The following is a 21032-nucleotide window of genomic DNA, read 5'->3' on the forward strand; positions in this document are numbered from 1 at the left end:
CTAAGGTTATTGACTTTAGAGTAATTCCTAGGGTTGATAGCGACCACAACGCATTATGGCTGGAGATGGCCTTCCCAGGGCCAAAGGAATTTTCAACACCAGTGTTGAGTGATCCTGGTGAAGGGTTGACACTTTCAAATAATAGACGCAGGGTAAAGTGGGGTAAAATAGTGGAATCCCAAGACTAACTTGCTAAACTGTATAATCTAGTTCTCCCCCTACTTCTGGAGATTGATACCTTAAGTACTCAGCGGTTATCCCCAGATTTCGATGGGCAATTACGGCATATCCACCTGGACTTGGTTTCTGACCTGGCAGAGGTTTTTAATCCCCAGGTTCCCTCTAGGAAGAAGAGAGCACCAGTTTCATCTTGGTATAGCTCAGCTTGCAGAAAGGCTAAGACCGAGCTGATTATGGCGGTAAAGTCTGGGACTAATAAGCCCAAAATCCGTGAATCAAGACTGCACTATAAAGAAGTGATAGCTCATGCAAAGAGTGACTGGGACCTGGATAGGTGGGCCAATCTAACCTCTGCCCTGGACTCAAGGGATGCATGTAGATTTTGGTCACTAGTTAATAGAGGCTCGGGAGAACCAAAATCGGCAATAGAGCCTAATATTGATGCATTAGTGTGGGAATCACATTTTAAAGCCTTATACTCAGATGAACTGGTTGAGAACAGTATGGTGGCACCTGTACTTTTAAATGCTCAGGATAAGGCCCTAGAGTTCACCTTGGGGGAGGTGTCTCACGCAATAGGGAAACTTGCATCGGGTAAGGCCCCTGGGCTTGATAAACTCCCTGGGGACCTTTTTAGGCATCAACCAGGGATTTGGGGCCCTTACCTGCTCATTCTTTTTAACGCAATTTTGAGGGGCATGGAGGTTCCCTGAACTTGGCTGGGAGCAGAGATAGTCCCGATTTTATAAGAAGGCTTCTCCTCTGCTCCCAGCCAACTACAGGCCCATAAGTCTCATTGACGTCCCGCCAAAAATGTTTGCGCGGCTTATCCTCAACCAACTGCTGGCTTGGATGGAGGAACATGATGTTCTAAGTCCCTTTCAGGCTGGGTTCAGGAGGAACACGTCCACCATGGATCAGATCTTTCGCCTGATCCTTTTGAGTTGGAAAACCGCTAAGATCGAGGGTGGCAGCCTCTACATGGTGTTTGTGGACCTCCGGTCAGCGTTTGACCTAGTGCCACGGGGAAAATTGTGGGGGGTTCTCCAGGATTTGGGCGTTTCCGCCCCAAATACTGAATGTGTTGATTAGGCTTCATGAGGGGAATTTTGCCCAGGTCAGATGTGGGAGGAATGGGGCATTGTCGCAAAGGTTCCCAGTCGTGAGAGGCGTGAGACAGGGCTGTGTCTTGGCACTGACCCTGTTTTGCCTCTACGTAAATGGTGTAATTTCACACCTGGACAGTGTCCCCAACAATGACGCGCCAAGGTTGGCAGGCAGGAGGGTCCCGGCGATTATGTTCGCCGATGATACACTCCTGCTTTCCAAATCCCGTATGGGGATTCAACGGATACTGGATGACTTTGGGGACTTCTGTCGGTGCCGCGGACTCGAGATAAATGGCGATAAAACAAAATTCATGATATTTAATCCTCCAGCATCTACTCGAGCAAATCTGACCCTGGGTAGTGTGAGGTTGGAAAGGGTCACGACATTTCAGTACCTTGGGGTCACACTCCATGAAAATCTCTACTGGCGACCTCAACAAGTTAAATCCGAACTGAAATTATCACAGTTGGCGGGTGGCATATTTAAAGTCTCAAATACATAGACGCTCAAGCCAGTGAGCCCAGCCCTGGAGATTTAGAAGACCCAAGCAAGTGCTGCGGCTCTTTATGGTGGGGAGCTTTGGAGCCATTCACTCGGGACGCAAATTGCTAAGACAGAAGCAAAATTTATTAGAAGGTTGCTGACTCATCCCCAAAGCGCCTGGCCTTCACCCTGGGGGTGCCCAGGAGTGGACGCCTCACAGGGAAAGCCAGGACGGGTTCCACAGCGGAATTTGTACAAGCGCCTTGAGACCCTTGCGGGTGAGTAGTGCGCTATACAAGTATCAATTTACAATTTTACATTTTATCTTTCAGATACACTACACCCTGCCCATGGGCGTACCTTGGCCCTACCATAGGGGTGCCTTACATGTAAGAAAAAGGAAGATTGGGGCCTGGCAAGTGGGTGCACTTACCAGGTCAACATGGCAGTTTACAACTGCACGCACAGACACTACAGTGGCAAGTCTGAGATACCTTTACAGGGCAACTCATGTGGGTGGCCCAACAAGTGCTGCAAGCCCAATAGTAGTATTTGATTTACAGGCCCTGGCACACATTACTAGGGACTTACCAGAACATCAAATATGCCAATCATGGATAAACAATCATTGCCACAATTTTATACAGAGAGCATATGCACATTAGCACTGATCAGCAGTGGTAAAGTGCCCTCAATCCTACAGCCAACGAAAATCGGGTCAGAAAAATAAGAGGCAAAAGGTTTGGGGATTAACCTTTCAAGAAGGGCCAGGTTTAACACAGACCAATTGTGTGTGCTCAGTAATCAAGTACTGGATTTTCCTGCATCAGTAATGGATGTTCCCCTAATATGGACTAGCACACAGTGACTGTGTGACAGAGTAGGGATTGGGGCAGATAAACAGCATCACTAGGCAAAGCATTCCTCAGATATGGCTTGAACAAAAGGTGCTTTGTGGGTTATCCGTGCCTTGTCTTACATCATGCCATTACATTCATTTGCATCAATGGAATCACAGTGGAATGATCTTATCAATATATGCAGAAACAAATGGCCTTGTAAATGAAGCTATTCGTATGCGTAAGCCACTCTACAACAGTTGCCAATATTTTGTGCAATATGGCACAAAAACATCAACTAGGTCAATACTAGTTGCGAGCTGTATGTGCTGGAGAAGTGCCAGCGAGAGGCAGGAAATAAAACAAAAAATGGATTCAGTTTGCTTTATGCTTTGTGCATCCCTTTTATCCCTCAATGCCCCTCCCTTAGAGCTGCTTTGCTCTGCAGAGCAATTGGTCCCACAGCCAAGCCAAATAAACACATTAATTCATTGGCCAGATGCACATCACCATGCTATTTCCAGGTTGTGCAGTGCCTGCATTGTTTTCAAGAAGGCCTGGGAAATGTCACCCTGTGTGAAGACCTGCAGTTTTGTTCTTGAAATGTAATCTACATCTGGAAGGATACAAATTGAAGGTCACAAACTGTAAGATCTTGCCAACTTTGAGGAAATACTACTTCCTTTTTGCTGCTGTATGCCGAGCTGTCTCCCTGACCCTTCCATATTTCAGTGCTGCACTGACTAACCAGAGCCGATCAGACGCCATTAGATACTGGATAATGAGACCATATGACTGAAGAAACTCCACTTCAGTGACCAGAAAAAAATAAGTTGTTGCTCTGAATGGAAGTACTGGTGGCTTAGTAGACTATTGCGTCCATTGTAGAGGCCAGTGTTTGGCTTCATGGTCACAGGTTCAAATCCACGGGGGTTCACTCAGCCTTTCATCTGCCTGAGATTGATAAAATGAGTAACATTGAGTTGGGCAACAATAAACATCTATTATTCAGTGCTAAGATGCCCGCGGGTGAACGTGCGATTTACAAATACACGTTATGTTTTAATTCGAGAATAACTGGAATGCTCAAATTGATGAAATTGGATTTTCTAACCTTTCTTTTCAATTCTAAGTCACATACTGTCACAAACGCAAATAGTTGAAACTTAGCAAAAGCTAAGGTTTTTCATGTCTGGGGCCCACTGCTTTCATTGCAGTGCAGAGCCATTATGGCTGCGATTACTGCTGCATGGGTCTAAACGGGGGTCAATTGTGCGTCAGTGTTCCATGTTCTTTTTCAGAGACTACTTTAAAAAGTGTTGTCTATTTGAGCGCTCACCACCACAAAAGCTTATCTTCTTTCCTTCCTCAAGTCTCCTCCTGGCTCCTGGTTTTAAAGAAGGGGTCATCCCCTTTTCTTTAACTGTCTACTAAAGTTTTTTCTTGGGCAGATCATGGTGGCCCGGGATGGAGCTTCCATCCTTTTACTCGTAAGATGTAAAGAGGGGTAAAGCATGAACACCTCAAAAACATGGTCGTCTCATAGTCCCACACTTCCAGACATCTGTTTAATGTTACTTCATGTCTATTTAAGAAGGATACATTATAATTTCTTAGATTGACTATTGTTAACCGGGACAACAAAAGGTATTTTTAATATGAGCTAACCACCCCTTTTTGGCACTATTTTGTCGCAATATCTTATGAGTTTTAAGCAGTATTGGGGTTTCCACGACAGTAGGGAAGGCTGTTACCTGAAGAGTTCTGCTCACAAATGTACTTCATGATCTTCATGAACCCCAGGCATATGCTCTGCTCATACTGCTCTTCTTGCATTTTGACACAGGCCCATTTAGCTTTTCCATACTGGCGTTTTTCATAGAGCACTTCACCGCACTGCAAAGAAACAAAGAACCTTCATAGATAGCTCGCCGCGCATTTATCACAGTTATGGCAAACAGCTTTAATGCAGGGATTTTTTTTATTTTATTTAACACATAGCAAGTGTATTTATTGTATGCTGAAGTAGACAACAGGAAAAACAATTGAATGTTGTATGCCTGTCTTAAGTGAAATAAAAAATATTAAATGCAGTAGTAAAAATATTACACCACAAAATATTCCTTTACACCACGTTCTTGTCTTTCGTGATACCTGCTGCCAGTGAATGTACAATAAATCCAACAAGCATTTTCTTTCTTTATTGTATATTTTGACACCCGTCAATTGCTGTTTCTGAAGTTCTGGTCTGAATCTCCGAAAGCAAATGGCACTTGGTGACAATCTAGCTCCTGCATTATTTTGTAAAAGTAGCATTATATATATGCTGCCATTGTGTTAAACGTGAAGGGCAAGAGTAGGGGGGGCATGTCCGTATTGCCTGTGATAAATCGTAATGGAGATGTGCCCATAAGTGCCTCTTGTCTGAACTGTTGCTTGCCAAATGTCTGATTTGTGGACAAGACTTTATTTCAGTAAGCCTAGCTGTAGCAGTGTAGAGCGCGAAAACAGGATCACTGCTACATCTCAAGCTCACTATGTGTTGATTTTTCTAGTAATTGTGGCTGGATCCTCACACTCTCTTAACTCTTTCCCAAATTGTTTCTTCAAAACCACGCGTGGTGCTGAAGTGCACCTGGGACTTGAAACACGAAATAAGTCTATATAATCTCTCCTACCATCAGAATTTCTGTTGTTCCCTTATAGAGGCTGCAGTGATGTGTAAGTGCCTCTTTCTCCCTTATTCATAAATGTGTGCAACCGAAAAAACAGAGTTTGTTTACAGAGCATTCCGTTGAAAGCTAAGTTTACTTGACAAGCACTTTGATCTGCTAATTGGGTTGTGCTGTTTGTGGTTCCCTCCTTACAGTTCATTCAAGGAGGTTCTTGATAGTTTTCTCAATAAGAACTCAAACTGAGAAGTAACTTTCATTCTGAATAACTTCCTTTAATACTGCTGGAAATGTTAAAGGTTCTGATCTTCATTAGGTCCCTTGAGCAGATCCCAGCAGTATAGATCAGTACTTGACAGCATTTTCATCCAAGGGCTATTACATATGACAAACTGAGGACTGAAATTCCAACAGTTTAAAAAAAAAATGAGGTAGTGTGCTGCCAGCCAGCCAGCCATGGGAGCGTGATAGAGGAAAGTGGAGTTAAATGTTGAAGCTGAACAAAAAAGCTTTTAGAGGTGGTAGCAGGTAAGATGTTCATATACCCTGTGCATAAGGCTGGAGATACAGGTGTATGATTAATCACAATGGCATCCTCAGAATAGGAAGTTTCTGGCAAAAGGCTAATAGTGATGGTTGGATACAGTAAATGGGCAACAGTTGTTGCGTAAGTATTTGAGATGGGCTAACCTGCTCATTTTATTGCCCATTAACTTTCCTCTCTTTGTTTCCCCTGCTTCTTTCCTCTTTTACTCCTCCTCTTTTCTGTTTTTTTCATCATCCACACTCTCATTTCAGCTGGTTTCTCTTGAAACTTTTGCTCTATTTTGTTTATTATTTTTTCCACCTTGTGCTCTATTTGGCCACTTGTTGCTGCTTCTTGCTCCTTTCATTGCACTGCACTCTGTTTTGGCCTTTTCCTGCTTTTCCCACCTTCTGCTTCCCACAAGCTCCTTCCTACTTACCTCACACTCCTCCCCTGGAACTATTTAATGGGTACCACAGTCACAACTGGACTATGGTAGCAGCCTTTAGGACATAATCGGCAAACAACTCGCCAGACAACTCAAAACCATCCAGAGCTTTAACAGCCAGACTCTAACTCCACCTCCGACGCTGCACCCCTATCACACTGCACCTCCGAGAACTCCACTGTCTTCCAGTTCAAACTCTTCATGCTCACATTCAAACCACTACACAACACCTGCCTGATCAGCCACATCTCATTTGTCAAACCTACTAGGCACCTCCACTCGACCGGACTCCTACTTGCAAACGTCCAGCGCATACACAGAACCAGAACTGGTGGCCAGACTTTCTGCATGTTGCTCCCAAGGCTTGGAACGACCTGCCTTAACACACCCGAGCCTCCTCCGCTCTTCTTGAATTCCAAAAAAAGATGAAGACCTGGCTCTTTGAATCGTCTGTTTGAGACCTCAGTAGGCCAGGCTGCACTTGCTACTGCGCCATAGTCCCCTCATGGGTGATAGTGCAGTCTAAAAATACTTATAACACAACGTAAACCTCCTGAAATGCTGTGTAGAGTAATTAGATAAAGTGGTTTATGTCGATGGGCTTTATATGTGAGAATTCTTCTCTGGCTTTTAAGGCAAAACAGGGGAGTTCTTTTAGGGCTGTGGTGAGTTGATTGTATTTTCTGATGCTAAAGGTGAGTCAACCTCCTGAGAGAAAGACTTCTCTTTGACGCTATCAACAAATGTTTTATTGAGCATGATGCAGTTTATAATCAATGCTTACAAAGCATAGTGAAAGTAATTTGGTGTGAGAAGCCATTTTCTTTTCTTCACATGATAGTGTACCACGTGTTTAAGCCCTCTTATCTCCATAGTCAACTAATATGGCTTTACCACTAATAACTTCATTCCTCTTCCTCCAATTGTAAATTAACACCAATTCTTTTCTTTTAAGCAAACTTGCCAGTGATAATAAAATTGATAACATAATACCTTATTCACATCCTCAAGTACTATCTTGAGCTATCCAAGGCTAAGCTACACTGTTTCAACATTGTTTTGGACATAATTGTGATAACAATACCGTTTACTGAGGGTCTAGTTCCATCAGTAAATAAAGAACCTCTGGTTACCCGTCCCTTTGTTGAACAAGTCCAACGCTTATTTACTCTAAATGATTTCTTATTTAGAATCTCCCATTTGTAGCCGATGTCAGTGAATTTGAATTCATCATACCTCCCCAATGATATAATTTGGATGATGGTCTTTTCTGGTAGTCATCCCTGAAATAGTACATAATCCACACCTGCCAATGCTGGATAGGAAATCGTGTGTCCTTGTTTCCATACTGCAGGCATAGCAGCCCTCATCCTTTAAGAACCTCCCATCTTTTCAAACTGTGGAGTTCTCTGTATAGTTAGTCCACCCAGCATGAGGAAAATCTTGAGTAGCAACTGTATAAATTCAGGATAAAGCATTAAAATTAACAAAACAATTTGAACCAAAGGTGTATTTTGTGGATACATCTGAGTAGGTCAAGCAATAACATAAAGGCAAATAGATGGCGAACACATAGAAATCAATGTAGGTTTGCTTTTATTTAGTTTGTTTGATACATAGCAGTATTGAGCAAACCATTCATATGTAATTTAGTTTATTTCTAGCTAAGGTATGCACAATAAGCAGAATTCGAAGACTACCATGAGTGGTAAATAAGGGACAATTTCACATGACTGTTCCTTACCATTGATGTTAGTAACCAGAAGAGCGATCTGTATAGAACACATACATTGGGTTCATAGGCAGCGGTACTTCTTCCAGCTTTTCTTTTTGAAAGCATACTTTTTGCCACAGTTTACAGACTTCAGACGTACTTGTTTCAAAGAGAAAATGGACAGAAATCGGAGCCTGACTATTTCAAGTTAACCTGCATCTGAAGCTCTGCTTTAACATGCTCACCACCACACCTATTTACTGTGTCACTCCAGGTAAATTTAACGTGAGAAAGCGATCATCTCAGTTGTATTGCTTCCTGACAAGGAAAGTATAATTACATCTAAAAAAAAATGGGGAACTTTACATGGCAAGTTTGAAAATAACATGCAGCCATAAACTGGCACGTGGTAAGTCCTTTGTCTCTGTTGGTTGGCAAAACAGGAGCAATTTAACTGAATTTGTTAAATTGGCATTCAAGTTCCAAATCATGGGTAAGGTTGACCGCATCAGCAGCTGTGCAGAGTTGCTGAAAGGTGAGCATCTCCATTAAGTAGCAATGTTCTAGCCAAGTCACGTAATATGGCCTCAGATCATTTTTTACAAATACATGTACAGTAAAACAAATTACTCTGTGTGCTTGTCATCGATTGAGACTTGTTTAACGTAAGATAATTCTGTACTTGAAAATTAAAGACCGCGTTTTCCACCTGGACCTTCAGTTTGTTCCCCAAAATCCGGAGGATAATTGTAACCACAGGGGCACTTCCCTCATTCTTCTCAAGCTGCAAGATAGAAGTATTTAAAGGGGTAATGTGTTGTCAACTGAAAAGTAAAACTCCTCCTGTTCCAGTGTCTTGCCCACTTTTAAGCCCTGGAAAATCCCATAAAGTTTGGGGTGTTTTCAACTTTCAATAGCTACTAATAGGAGTTTCAGTACAGAAAATGTCTGTAATCGGTTATTGAATAAATATATTCATAATATTATAACTGATAATAATCCATCATTTTATATGCAAGCTTGAAAATGTTGCACTCATTTATGAGATTAAAAATCCGCATTAGCATATTGGGAATGTCGTTTACACGTTTGTGAAATAGCTGCTCACCATCCAGCTCACTGTTTGTTTTTGCATTTTATGTTTGACGTAGATTTTAAAAGTGCTTTTTGAGAGCCCTGTTTAAGGTGTTGCAGTAGTCAACGCAAGAACCAGTGCTACTTAATGAAGGGGAGTTCCACATAGCTAGCAGAGTTTGCTGGACACTGTAAAAAAGTACACCTAGATTGCAGATTTTCTGTACTCGTTGGATTCACTTTGGCCGGCTGAAAGGGAGGGGAGAAGGGCCCATTGAGTAGGATTTTTTAGGTCTCAGCCTGAGATGGCTGCGCTTGCGCAGTCTCGCTGGCGAGACTTAATGAGATGGAGAGAACATCACTAGCAAGGTTAAGCCCCGCCCCTCTTCTCCATTGGCTGGCCTCCTAAACGGTGGCCAGCCATTGGAGAAGAGGTCCTAGCGACGTTCTTCTTTCTCTTTTTGCCCGGTCTTTTTCAGATTGACTTCCCCGACTTACTGCTGGTGTAAAAGGTTTCTTATCTTCTTTATGGGTCCAGATGGCCCCATAAAAAAGATAAGGAACCTTTTACCCCAGCAGGAAGTTGGGGAAGTCAATCTGAAAAAGGACAGGCTAAAAGAGAAAACTCGCTTCATGACGAGCGCTTGTTTAATTATGAATTGCTGTGCGGTTTGCTTTCACCGCGCTTGTTCTGCCTTTGCCGTGGCTTGTTTATTTTTTTATTATGATTGGCTGTGCGGTTTGCTTTCACCGCGCTTGTTCTGCCTGTGCCGTTGCTTGTTTATTTAATTATTTAGCCGCGCGCAATTCACGGCGCGATTTCCTTTCACCGCGGTTGTTTTAACAGCCTTCTCTAACTGTTTCCACCAATTGTTGCAGCTGTTTACGTCGAAGGCTCTGTACCATGTAATCTATTCTTTCGCTTTCAGTAGAAACGTCTGTAAACCCTCTTGGCTGTGCAGCCCTTTAAAAGATCACAAGCATTGTACCTTCAGAAGGCCCGCTCGCTCCAAGCACTTTATTGCCCAGTTCTGCCCCTTCCCCCATGGTGCTGCATGAGTCGATCACTGTCCCTTCTGTAAATGCACAAACCCGCTTCTGTCCGGGTCCACACACACCCCCTCGTCCAATTACTCAGGAATTAAAAACATCAAGTTGCAGCCGTTTACGTAGAACTCTCTGCACCATGTAATAGTTTCTTTCCCTTGAAAGATCACAAGCATTGTTCTTCAGAAGGCATCGCGCGCTCCAAGTGGTGGTGCGCCACCCGCATTTGCTTTCGCTGCGCTTGTTAAAACAGCCTTCTCTTCCTCCTCCCACCAATCCTTGCAGCCGTTTACGTGTACTCTATTGTTTCCCTTGAAAGAACACAAGCATTGTTCCTTCAGAAGGACCACATGCTTCAAGTGGTGGTGTACCTCCAGCCTGTCCTCCTGGAAACGAGAAGTGCTCAGTCTATTTAAAACACTTTATATCCCAGTTCTGCCCCTTCCTTGACACTGCTGCATGAGTCGATCACTGTCCCTTCTGTAAATCCACAAACCTGCGTCTGTCCTGGTCCACACACCCTCCCTTGTCCCATTACTCAGGAATTAAAAACGTCAACACAACATATTTTTGCTTCCATAAATGTAGCTGCCATTTAAAAAATGTCTGGGCTCGCACGAGGGCTGCCTGGCGGTGCTGTGGGGGAGGGGGGCTGGCAGTGAAGGAAGGCGGAGTAGGCTGGCAACGGGCAGCAAGAGATCCGGGCAGGGGCAGGGTAAGAACAGAAGGTATAAGGGGGTGGGGGACAAGAGCGGAGAGTCGTGTGTGAGACACTGTGTGTGTGTGTGTGTGTGTGTGTGTGTGTGTGTGTGTGTGTGTGTGTGAGAGACACTGTGTGTGACACTGTGTGTTTGCGTGAGAGACACTGTGTGTGTGAGACTGTGTGAGTGAGACAGTGTGTGTGAGTGAGACAGTGTGTGTGAGTGAGACACTGTGTGTGTGTGAGACACTGTGTTTGTGTGGCTCTCTGTGTGTGTGTGTGGCTGTGTGTGTGTGTGTGTGATATGAGCTGGAAACCCACAACCCACACCTGTAGTGTGAGAGATAGCAGTGTGTATGAGAGACAGCAGTGTGAGAGACAGCATTGTGTGTAGAAAGACAGCAGTGTGTGTGAGAGACAGCAGGAAGAGACAGCAGTGTGTGGGAGAGACAGCAGTGTGTGGGAGAGACAGCAGTGTGTGGGAGAGACAGCAGTGTGTGGGAGACAGCAGTGTGAGACCTTTTATTTATGTTTTGGTTTTTGAAACATAAATAAAACGCATTGTTATTTGCAATGTCAATAGCTCATTTCTTCTTACCTTCATTACTGGGACAGTTGAACTTCATACAGTCTTCCGTAGATCCTTCCTCAGGCATGAGGTAAATATGGTTGTAGTCCACCTATATCTGGTCACCAATGAAGTGAACTTCCATATAGGAGGTCAGGGGACGGGGTTGGGGAGAATCTTAAGAGCCCATGAAGGATGCGAACCAGAAACAGACTGCAACATGCTTGGTTGGGCAACTGAGCATAAAGTTACAGTCGGAGCTGTATTAGGCTCAGGTGTCTGGTAATATCCTAGCATATGAACGCCACTGGTTACAGGCAACTATCCATTGTAAGTCAAAAAAATTAATTGTGGATGTTAAAGATCCATAAAACATACATAAGCTACTGGTACAATCCAATGTAAGAAGAAGCAAAAAAAAAGTAAAACCTAGGTCTGAGAATATATTGCAAGAGTGCGTAGCGGCAAGGTTATATAAAATTAACATGTCATATATAATCAGGCCGCCATATCACGCGGCTTGATAGTCCAATATAAGCTTATTCAAACAAAACATTATTATGTTATAGCCAAAACGAAAAATAACTAATGATGTAATATTGTATATAAAGTAAAGAATAACCTAGATTCAAGACAGGCTTCATTAGTTACTCCTATGCTGCACCATTGGGTAACATATAAATATCAACATATGGCAGGCCAAAATCGTGTCATCGGATCCAAGTATCTTGGATGGATATTCCATGCAGAAAACAGAAGCCTTGCATCTGTAAAAGTCATGGACGAAGTTGTGTTAATTTCTCAAGTTCTAAAAGCTACTCTATAATTCCAGTATTTTTCGAAACGGTTTAAAAACAACCTTCAGAAGTGTGACTAGTGTTTAGGGCTAGCAGAATAATAGAACTCAAAAAAGTAGTTATAGTATTAGAATTGACCATATTGTGGTGCTTGGGATTGAGTGAATGAATACAATGGTACTATGGTAACCTAAAATGTAATGTACAAGGATTTGGACACATGGAACTCTATTAAACGTAGATACTGTTGAAATGTAGTCACATTTAATACATGAATATTCTCGGCCTGCTAAGTCGTTGGTTAAGATTTTTTTGTATCAACTCACTTCTAGTCTTTTGATACTATGACTGAAATAGTTCTGGAGGTTAAGGATACATGTGCAGACCACAAATGTTCCAAACCCGTTTACATCATGCATTGCCATACCGATTGAAACCAATGTTGCCTGCCATAGCCTCTCAGGCTCAAGATCTCGCATAGCCGCTCTGTATGGTTTTAGTGTAGTTCCTAGTTTCCCACTAGGCCCTGCGCATTGGAATAACATAAACAGTAGTATCGACGTGGAACTGCGGATATTCCAGGCCTCCACTGACTATGCTAAACTTAATTGGGTTGTGTTACCAACTAGCTCAGAGGTCACTGGAAACTTTCTTCTCTGCATAGGAAGTGATCAGCTTCCTTGGCACAGACAAGAAGGGATTCAGTTTTCCAACAACCTTGCAACATGACAACTTTGCTCCTCAGATCAAGAGTCGATCTCTAGGGTCGTGTGAAACAATAGACATAGATTTCACTCAGTCAGTCTAGTGCAGTTTACTTTCACGGTATGTAGAGAATAGAGAGACGGGCGTGTATCAATAAAGGGTTAACATTTATTGAACAGTCTTTCTTCTCGTACAAGAGAAATGTATTGCCACAATTGCAATAACTGTTATTATAAAAAGTACGTACAGTAAGATAAGTATTGCGAAATAGAACTGTAAAAGCATTGATATGGTTTCTTAGCCATACAATGGTTAAAAGTAATAAAACATATATACAGTCATATATACATTAGGCTAACATACTCAACTGGTGCTTCTAACTAAGCCTACCCCAGTGTGCCTGACCTAAGCCTAACACGTGAAAAGGGGAGTAAGTAAGTAGCTTAAGTTAAGTTGGTTTTGCCAAGGTTTGTTTCAAGAATTCTCGTCTAAGGGTTTAGTCAACACCATACCTCTGAATAGAATGATGGAGGATTGGTATCTCTTTCAGGGGTCTCTCTCGATATCCCAGTCACCCGCGAGGGTAAACCGGAAGCGCCGGGACTGGATTTCTCTGCACGAGAAAGCGAGCGGCTTCTCTCAGCGCGTCGAGGAAGGAGGCGGGGGACAGCGTCCGCGGGCAGCTGGGCTGGATGTCTTCGCAGAGGACGGCTGCTCGGCTCCTCAAGCGTACTGCACCATAGGTCGCGCTTTAGCGGCGATAATGGTAATCAGTAGCTTCACCACCACAGGATAGCAGGCTGCAGCGACAGAGTGCTAGTTTTTACCAACACGGGGTCATGCAGGCAGCTGGCATCAGCAACAGGTTCTCGCTCATTGCTTAAGGCAACGTTGGTAATATTTATACCTGACAGGTGCCGGGTTTGACGCAAGTTTGCTGGACATAAGACGTCAATTAAAGATGTCACTAGGAAGTGATAGTTATCAGTTGCTCATTAGAGTTCCATTACTAATCAAAACATAGCAAGCGGGGATTTCCAGGTTTGCTAAGTTTTTATCTTGTTGAAGAACTCGGAGTGTTATCTAGGAATATCAGATAGTGACTGCTGCTCTGTCATTGCACTAATTGGTCGCAAAGGAAGTAGCAGAGAGTCATGCTGGAATGTGGCTCTGTTCGTGTGAGGCCAGAGATGACTTTTCAGAAAATCGCACTTGAACGGTTATGCCAATATAGGGAATAAATGGGTTTATAGCCGAATAGGGGCATAAGGTCACAGTTTCGATCAGGAACCTAGATAAGCACGCAACACCCACTCCACGGGTAATGTCCATCAAAATTACTAAAACTAAGCAATTAGATGCATGTGTAACATTGCCCACCCCAAAATACATAAATGCATTCGAAATAGGCGTACTTGTAATACATGGAATTTAGGTACTGTACGTTTTTTAAAACATAGTAATCATTCAAAAATTATTGCATATGAAATCAATGAACGATTATGCATATAGAATTACACATGAAGTATCTCTGACAGAAGAAATGCGAGATAAATCATCACATAAAAATGCATTGTAATAACATGTGTGCTAGAGGCTGGTGTTATGTTGTTATGTCTCTAGATGTGTTTAGAAATAGAAGTGTGAAGCTTCTGTTCTCTAAGAATAGTATTTACGCTAAGCAAAGAATTGTTCGTGCCAAAAAAGGTCAATATTAGAAAAATTGTCCAATTCAAAGAAAATAGATTTCCAAAGCTCCTGGCAGTTTTTGTTGATCAAAACTGAAGGCCGAATTCAGAGTTCATGGGAACGCTGTGTGTCGGAAAGCTTCTAAAAAGTTATTGTTTCTCTATGGGTGAGAACATCGTATCAGACAGGCTCGCAAAGAATTGGTCTACAAAATCAGGTGATAGTTCAACCAAATTAGATAGCGCTGTAACTTGGCAGGTGTGAGAATGATTGCTGTCATCGAAGGCAGGACCAGCAATGCTCACAGAACGTTGTACCTGGGTGATGTTGCTTTTGTCACTCGCTCCACTGTTACCACTTGGCAGTAGTACAGGAGTCTCCACAAATGCCGTCATCAGGATTGGTAGCCGCTGGGGACAACACAATGCGTGAGCCGTTATTGGACTGAGCAAAGTATCGACGTCCATTGGTACTGCTGATGGAAGTGAAAGACAGATGTCCAACACGCATTCATCTCCGCAAAGCATACACCGTAGCACAGGTAAAATGCAATTTTGCCATATCGGTCTGAATGAAAGGAACCAGGTCATGTTTAGATCTCTTAGCCTGGCCAATCCGAGGACGTTAGTTATCCTGTCCCTGTAGCGCATTGCTAGGATTGTCTCTTCCATTCCCATGGGAGCTATGTCTGAGCCGAGGCTTGCCATAACGTAGCAGGATGGTCAAAAATAGAATCCCTGCAACGAGTCCCAAAAATAGTGGAATGCCGCCAAAGATGGAGTGCACAAAATTAGGAAAGATTCCCAAAATTGCCCGGAAGGGTGTTAGCAGTCCCGTAAAGACTGTCTTAAATATGCCTGGGATGCTTGTTGCACTAGACATGTTAAGGAGTTGGCTGCACATTTCTACGAAATGCACGGGGCAATTTGTTGATAAAAGGTCATGGACCTCAGTAGCCGTCCTTGCGACTAGAAGATCATACGTCTCTTTAGATGACGTTATAGGCACTGTTGTCTGTAAAAGTACAGATTTAACTTTGCTTAATGTATCAATTCGTATAGAATAGAGATTCAGACGAGGCCAGAGGGGAGTCACTATGTCTGGAGGCCCGCTCGGAAACAATGCTTGCATACAGCATTTGACCGTGGATGTTACTTGTACTAGATAACTTGTCCCTGGCGCGAGGCCACAGCACCTGTGATCCGTTCTTAGAATGTAACTCCCGTTCGAAAGTTGCATAAAGAAGGGCTCTATCTGAGTTGCAGGTGTGACTAGCTAGTGGCATGAAAGGTTGTTTGAATTTCCATCACATGCTCCGTGTAAATTAATACCCTGACACAAAAGTATACCGCTTAGTGAATGTTTACAGTTCTCACCACTAAGAAATACATTTTTGTCGCTGTCACTATAGCAAGAATGAGTATATGGTAATTTCCATATAGATTTTACATATCCTTTACCCAATTGTTCATACTGGCCAGCAGGTATGTATTCAAGGCACTTTTTAAATCGGAAAGTTGTTATCGGAATTGTGATAATCCCGTGTATTATCCATTTAATGACAGGACTCTCTGACATTGTCAATGGTAATCTCTCGAGTCTTTCGATGCTCAGGATTGTATAGTCTGCTCCTTTCTGTGCCAAACTGATCTGTTTATCAGTAAGGTTAAAACTGGAAAATAATGACGTTGTGTTGATTAAACGCCAAGGCACATAGCCTGAACGAAGGTTTTGCAGCGTCCAGCCTAGTTCTATAATAGAGCGTAGTTGAGACTGGCCATGTTGTAACATTAGCAAATCTCTGTCTATCACATCAAAGGCAGAGGATACAATATTGTCCAAAGAATATATTCTGGAAGACAGTCATTAACCCATTGTCTACCACAGAAAGTGATTTCTCCAAATTAATACAATCAATTTCTCGTATTTTTTCAGCAGTTTCAATTTGCTTTACTTTCCAAGCCTCGTTGTAAGCAGCATAGATGCTGGTCGCTATGAAACGCTTTTGACGCTGTTTGCGTGGTCCAAGAATGAAATCGCGCAAATCAGCACCATCTTTTAATAAAGACAAGTGTTGCTTAATTTCAGCCAGTGTGGATGTAGCTAGCCATTCTAGGCAGAGTTTCCCTACACTGTATGTTGTTATAATCCCTGGATGTTGTCTCTGGGAGTATCTAGGGTCTAATCTGGTCATTTTTAAACCCTGTGTTTTATTCAGGAACCTATCTTGACAGCTATTTGTGTCTGTAGGCCAGATTAACCACTTTTTCCAATCAGGATGTGTTCTGTTGAAATGTAAAATTTGTGACACGCCTAACTCAATATCTGCGGTTACATTTTCAGGTATTGGCTTTGGTATAGACGGTGTTTTAAGGTCTTTGATCTTAGCTAGGCCAAGACAAGATGTTTGGTGTACTGTGTCATTCAAAAATAACATTTGTTCTGGTATCATGCAGGTTCTAAATAGTGCTTCTATGCCTTGCACCTGCCAATCTTTTGTACCCCAAATTGTTTTCGTTTCAATATTATTTTTCCAATAATCAAAACCAAATGTCATCATTTTGTCATAAAATGCTTCTGAATATATCAATTTAGAATTTGTCAGCATTGTTTTCATTCCTGTTTTATCTAACAGTTTGTAATAAAACGTTTCTGCATCACTGGTGTTAAACCCTGAAAAATATTTGAATTTCTCAAAAAATGCTTTAGAACTGCTTTTAGGTGGTGTAGAACAATGTTCCCATTGATTATACATAAAAACATTTCTAGGCTGTGCAGATTTATGCAAGTAATGATCCCCATAGTGGGTGTAACAGAATAACTGCTCATAACTAGATGAACCTTGTAAATAATCATGATCTGTGAATCTAGCTGACATTACTAAATCAGACATCATGTCATTAATACTGTTAAAGTCCCAATCATCAGAGAATGTACTTGGTGTCACAAAGTCACTTAAGGAAACCTTTAGTTGATGAGGATACTTCAGGATTTCGACCGGACCATAGATCTCATAGTCTATTTTCTCCCATACTACCCCACCAGGTATTGGAATTGCTGTGACATTTACTGTTGACAGTTCTCTTTTCTTCACGTGGGATGATCTGTGTGGTTTCAGGACTAGGTTGATGTTCTGACTTGCTGTGTCCATTCAATTGTAATGAACTTCCCTAAAATTAAAACTAAAATTAGGCATAGTAGGAGTATGAACACCCCTGAGATAATCCAATGCTCAATCAACGGTGAATCCAGATATAATTCTTTGATTTGTTGAAGGAGTCCTGTTGTATTTTCTTTAGAATACTTTTTTGTTTCTGGCATCACTTCGGAGTCGTTTAAATCTTCAGAGAAGTTGTCGAAGTTGATGAAATAACCAGAGGCAGTTCTGTCAATTGATGGGATTTTTCTTTCAATCTGTCTCTCGGTAGCACTTTCTGATGCCACATCATTGTAGACTGGTGTTGTTTCTTGACGAACTGTTTCAATCTGTGTTTCAAGAGGCACGAGTTCCATGGCATTATTGCATAGTCCTTCATTGTGCACTGCAGGCTGATCGAATGTGATTAGTCTTTCAGTTTGAACCTCTTGGATTGTTGCAAGTTTGGGTATTCTGTTGTTTCTTGGGAGTCCACTGGGCCTACTGTTGATTATAGGCCACATGCTTGTGGTTTTACCAGATCGATAGACACAACTCTGTTCTCCTTTTTACCAGCAAGGGGCGGTAGCACAACTGATCTTGTTCCGGTGACTGCCAAGACAGGTACTGCTTTTCTGTAAGAAGGCCCAAATTCCTTCTTAACCGCGATCTTTTCTCTGACTAGATCCCCAATCTTTGGAATCCAGACAGGCCTTGCTGGGGCTGTTGCGGGTGGTGCCTTGTCAGTGGTACTTGGCTGTTGCTTTAACTTTATGTTGCTTAATGATTTTCTTGTTTCATTCAGTTCCTGTAAAACAGCCAAACGGTCTTTTACATCAAAGTGCTTTGTTTCTTCTTGTACCACTGACATCTGACTATCGAGGTCCTGAACGTTCATTCTAATTCCGAACAATAGTTTGTATGGGCTGAAACCTTTTAGAGAATTTCTTGGCATGTTGTAAAGACTAGTCTGGACACTTATTAAATGTTTGACCCACCCAGCGCCTGAACCTAATACCTTCGCTGTTATAGATTGCTTTATGTCACGGTTTTTTCTTTCTACCACACTATTCCCTTCGGGATGCGACGGACAAGAATACCGCAACCCAATTCCCATGCTGGCCATGGCCTCCTTATAGGCTCGAGAGCTGAAAGCAGGACCCTGGTCAGAATGGAACGTGGTAATTGCGTATGTGCCGATAAAGACTCGCAAATCTTTTATAACAGTTCTAGGCGTCAGCCGAGTGCTGGAGGACTCATTTTTTAAAAAGTGCTTTTCGTCTTAACTAATTAATAGGACGCAGGTTGGGGTGCAGGCAGCGTTACGCTCTTTCTGACTGGTAGCCGGTAGCAAGGTTCGCTACTGCGATCCCTATTGCAGTTTTCACAGTTGTTTGCATATATTTGGTGTTCTACACTCATTCCCGGCCACCAGTATACTGATTGTAATTCAGTCAGAGAAACCTTAATTGTTTGGTGTCTCAGACCCAAACCCATATGTGCATCTGCTATTAAAAATATTCTCCTGTTCGTGTTTGGAATTACTCTATCCCCCACTCCAGGGATTCGAGCAAAAGGAACGGAGTTTGCATCGATTATGTATGCATAATTGAGTGGATAGTTTACGGGTAGTGCTGCACAGTCGCCTTTTACGGTCGTTTTTACTGCCAGCATGGTTTCCCCGTCTATGTATTTATCTGTACGCTTTTTTGTGGCTACGGAAGCCGGGTTAGTTGCTTCTGCGGTGGCTGTTTTAGCCAATGAATTCCCTGCAACGTGAACGCCATCACGTTGAAGACTCTGTGCGTGAATCACGTGAGTCTTTTGTAGTTCTTTACTTAAAAGAGCTACCTCGTTCCAGAGCTGTTTATGCTTTATTGTGGCACCTGTGTCATCTTTGTAGTTGTTTTCGATCCAACTCTGCAGTTTATTGTTGTAAGAGTTGACGCAAAAATGAGAATCGCACACTATAAGTGTGGGGAATTCGCGTTCTGCATTTTCGAGCGCCATCTTTAAACATCTGATTTCAGTTCTTTGAGCCGAACAGTACTTTACTGATTCAGTTTTTGTTATTTTCGGTTTGATTTTACCGCACAGCCAACGACATTTAATGATCGCACATGCTGCATCGTAGGATTTTCTCTCTACGTTGAAATGCTGTACAGAGCTATCTGTATAGATTATACAGGCATATAGTGGGAGAGGCAGAATTTCGATTGGCAGAGGATATTCTTCTTCATACTCTAAATCATTCAGTTCTTCGTATTGCGGGGCGAAATAGTATTTTACGTCTTCCGCTCCTAGAGAATCTATGCACTGTATCCATCTTGGATCCAGTGACACTGTAGGCAGGTTTACTGGGCTGAATAGCGCTTCGAAGGCGGATTCCGCTGTGAGGATGTTAATCCTTTTGCCGTGTGCAAGTTCTCTTTCATTTGCTAATGCGATTTGCACTGCGTTCACAGTTCTTTCTGTGTGACTGAATGTTTGTTCTGCTTGTGTGTACAAGTGAGATTTAATTGAAATTGGTACCTTTTCTCCCTCATTAGAGGTTAGGTATGTGAATCCGCATCTTCCTGGGATGACTCGGATTACAAGATCGATCGTGTTGTCACGTGTATCTAATTTTGTTTTTGCTAACATGTCTGTTTGCAGTGATCTCAAAATTTCTGTGTGTTTTTGAGTCCAATTTATTTGTTTAAAATCAGGTTTTATTAGTTCGTAGAGAGGTTTAACCCTCTCTGCGTAATTTAGAATGTAAGTTCTTCCGAAATTCAGAAAACCTAGAATGGATTGTAAATTCTTCAGCGTTTTTGGAGCTTGGAGTACAGCGCACTTCTCTAAGAAGTTGTCCGCTAGGCTTTTCCCTTCACTTGATAATTCGTACCCTAAGAATAGTACTGTCAGATGGGCAATTCGAGACTTTTTAAAGTTGAATTTGTAACCCTCTGTTGCGAACCCAAGTATGATGGTGTTCACTCTTTTCAAGTAAGTATCCAAGTCGTCATCTGTGAGATAAATATCATCTACGTAAGATAATGCTTCATCATCATAGATTTGTAGTAACTCTGTTACCCTAGCTGAGAATAGTCCTGGGCTGTTCTTGAACCCCTGTGGGAGTCGACAGAATTTTTTCTGCGACCCAAATGCGGAGAAAGCGGTCAAATATCTGCTTTCTGGTGCAATGTTTTGACAAAAGAAACCGTTAGATATGTCTAATCTCGTTTTGTATTTTTTCCTAACTATGTTATTCATTAGGGCTGCACTATGCGAGTTTTGTACTGCAAAAGTTTTGCAACATGTATTAAGATGTCTGTAGTCCAAAACTAGACGATATGAATTGT

The 21032-nt window shown here is 42.4% G+C and overlaps 2 protein-coding genes across 3 annotated transcripts in view; one reads left to right on the plus strand and one right to left on the minus strand.

Moving 5' to 3' along the window:
• Positions 1-21032, plus strand: part of FANCM (FA complementation group M) — an 861212-nt gene that overhangs the window by 199780 nt on the left and 640400 nt on the right. The window lies entirely within an intron of this gene.
• The window catches only part of LOC147689781 (heme-binding protein 1-like), a 113347-nt gene that overhangs the window by 19309 nt on the left and 73006 nt on the right, over positions 1-21032 (minus strand). Inside the window, exon 3 of the mRNA XM_086937266.1 lies at positions 4367-4508. Coding sequence (XP_086793392.1) covers positions 4367-4508 — 142 coding nt within the window. The remainder of the gene's footprint in view (positions 1-4366; positions 4509-21032) is intronic.

Source organism: Lissotriton vulgaris, chromosome 9 (genome assembly GCF_964263255.1).
Source record: "Lissotriton vulgaris chromosome 9, aLisVul1.2, whole genome shotgun sequence".
NCBI classification, from domain to species: domain Eukaryota; kingdom Metazoa; phylum Chordata; class Amphibia; order Caudata; family Salamandridae; genus Lissotriton; species Lissotriton vulgaris.